The following is a 2,481-nucleotide window of genomic DNA, read 5'->3' on the forward strand; positions in this document are numbered from 1 at the left end:
ATGTAAATAAAATTATTTATTATTTGTAACACATTTCTAGCATTTGTACTTAAATAATTTTGAAATAATTATTGCACATAAATGTACAAATAATGACAATGCTAGTAAAACATCAATAATGGATCCAATGTTTTGAATAATATATTAGTTTGTAATGCTTTCCATGCCCTGATAAAATAAAATGAAGTGGCCTATTTATGAATTCCATTTTGTAATATCTCCATCACAGCCTCAATATAGCAGCAGCTACACTGTCTGATGGCTTTCCAGAAAGATGGGAACCATACTGCAGTGACAGAGTTCATTTTATTGGGACTAACAGATGACCCAGTCCTTAAAGTTGTCCTCTTCACCATCATCCTTTGCATCTACCTGGTGACTATGTTTGGGAACCTCAGCACCATCCTTCTCATCAGAGTCTCCTCCCAGCTCCATCACCCCATGTTCTTTTTTCTCAGCCACCTGGCTTCTATTGACATGGGCATTTCATCATCGGTCACACCCAATATGCTTGTTAACTTCCTAATAAAGCAAAATACCATTTCCTACATTGGATGCTCTGTACAGTTTGGCTCAGCTGCTTTCTTTGGGACAGTTGAATGTTTCCTTCTGGCTGCCATGGCTTATGATCGCTTTGTAGCAATCTGCAACCCACTTCTTTATTCCGCCAAAATGTCCACACAAGCCTGTATCCAGTTGGTTGTAGGATGTTATATAGAGGGTTTTCTTAATGTTTCTTTTTTCACTCTTTCCTTCTTTTCCTTGTTCTTCTGTGGACCAAATAGAATCAATCACTTTTATTGTGATTTTGCTCCTTTGATGGAACTATCTTGTTCTGACGTCAGTGTCTCTGTTGTTGTTATCTCATTTTCTGCTGCCTCAGTTACTATGCTAACAGTGATTATCATATCCATCTCCTATTCCTATATTTTCATTACCATTATGAAGATGCACTCCCCTGAAGGTCGACAGAAGGCCTTCTCCACATGCACCTCCCACCTCACTGTTGTCACTCTGCTATATGGAACAGTTATATTCATTTATGTGATGCCTAAGTCCAGATACTCCACAGACCAGAACAAGGTGATATCTATGTTCTACATGGTGGTGGTTCCCATGTTGAACCCCCTGATCTACAGCCTCAGGAATAATGAGATTAAGGGTGCTCTGAAGCGACATCTTGGTAAGAAAATATTTTCTTAGAGTAATCTGTTTTGTAAAACTCACTATAATAATGACAATTACCCAAGACAAATAAGTCCATCATCTGAAGTTTTGCTATTCACCTTCTTGCTATTTCTTTTGCCTGAATCTCCTTTTTTTCTCACTGTGCATAGCTATTATATTTTATTGCACTTCAATTTTGTAGTTTTTAATATGTCTTTGAGAACATTATACAATATATCTTGATCATGTTCATCTGCTCTCAAACTCTTCTCAGTAAAACTCACTCCTCTACACATTCAACTCTTCTTTTTTGTCAATTTCATCTTGTGCTACCTGTATATACTTGGTATTTAGTCTTCCACTGAAGCATAGTTCACCTATCAGGATCCTTTCCCTTATAGATAATTTACCTTTCTTCTGGAAGTTATAAGTGGCCAAAAACTCTTCAACAATCTGTGGACTTCATGCCCATGTTTCTTCTCTGTGCTAGGATTTTATCTGGTGTGGGGATCTAGATGCCAAAAGTGCTAATCTTCATTCTCTGAAAAAAAAGCTTGAAAGTGCTGGAAGAAGTGAACTGGGCTTTAAGCAGAAACAAGAGGGAAGTGGGCTTGATTATTCCTGGTATAACAGCTTAGTTAAGTTAATTGCTAGGACCACTACTTCTGCAATTGCTGTGACACAAGAAGTTAAGACAGCTACTTTTGTTGATCATCTAGCAAAAATGTTTGTAATGTGTTGACTTCTTTTTCTTTTTTTTTGGGGGGGGGGGTTCGAGACAGGGTTTCTCTGTGTAGCCCTGGCTGTCCTGGAACTCATTCTGTAGACCAGGTTGGCCTCAAATTCAGAAATCCACCTGCCTCTGCCTCCCAAGTGCTGGGATTAAAGGCATGCGCCACCACCACCTGGCCTTAATTTGTTGAGTATACAAGAAGATTTATATTTACAATGATAATCATAATTAGAAAAAAAGTTTAAAAACAACGGTAGCATATTTTGAATAATTCTAACACCTCTCTGAATGTTTTAACTTTGCCTAGTGAGATTATGAATTTAAAGAATGCTGCTCTGCTGAGCTTTGATACTTCAGATAATGCTGATAAAATTATCCATGGCTTGAGGTCAGTATTTCCATTTTGGTCAAACCTCAAGAATGGCATATATAGCTTGATCAGGCTAGCTCCTTTTGTCCTGGGAATACTTTTATTCCTGTCCATGGTGTTAATGCTTGTCTCTAACTACATCAACAGATTGGCAGCCAAAGTACATGACCTGAAACTGAAAATGGACCTCCAGACAGAGCTACTAACTTAA

The 2,481-nt window shown here is 38.0% G+C and overlaps 1 protein-coding gene across 1 annotated transcript; it reads left to right on the forward strand.

Moving 5' to 3' along the window:
• The first annotated feature begins 257 nt into the window (after positions 1-257).
• Positions 258-1,203, forward strand: LOC114621722 (olfactory receptor 494-like). Its single transcript, XM_028768079.1, has one exon. It carries the CDS (start codon positions 259-261, stop codon positions 1,201-1,203), a length of 945 nt encoding a protein of 314 aa, XP_028623912.1. The 5' UTR covers position 258.
• Positions 1,204-2,481: the final 1,278 nt, after the last annotated feature.

The sequence above is a fragment of the Grammomys surdaster genome, unplaced genomic scaffold, assembly GCF_004785775.1.
Source record: "Grammomys surdaster isolate TR1022 unplaced genomic scaffold, NIH_TR_1.0 184, whole genome shotgun sequence".
In the NCBI taxonomy this organism is placed as follows: Eukaryota; Metazoa; Chordata; class Mammalia; order Rodentia; family Muridae; genus Grammomys; species Grammomys surdaster.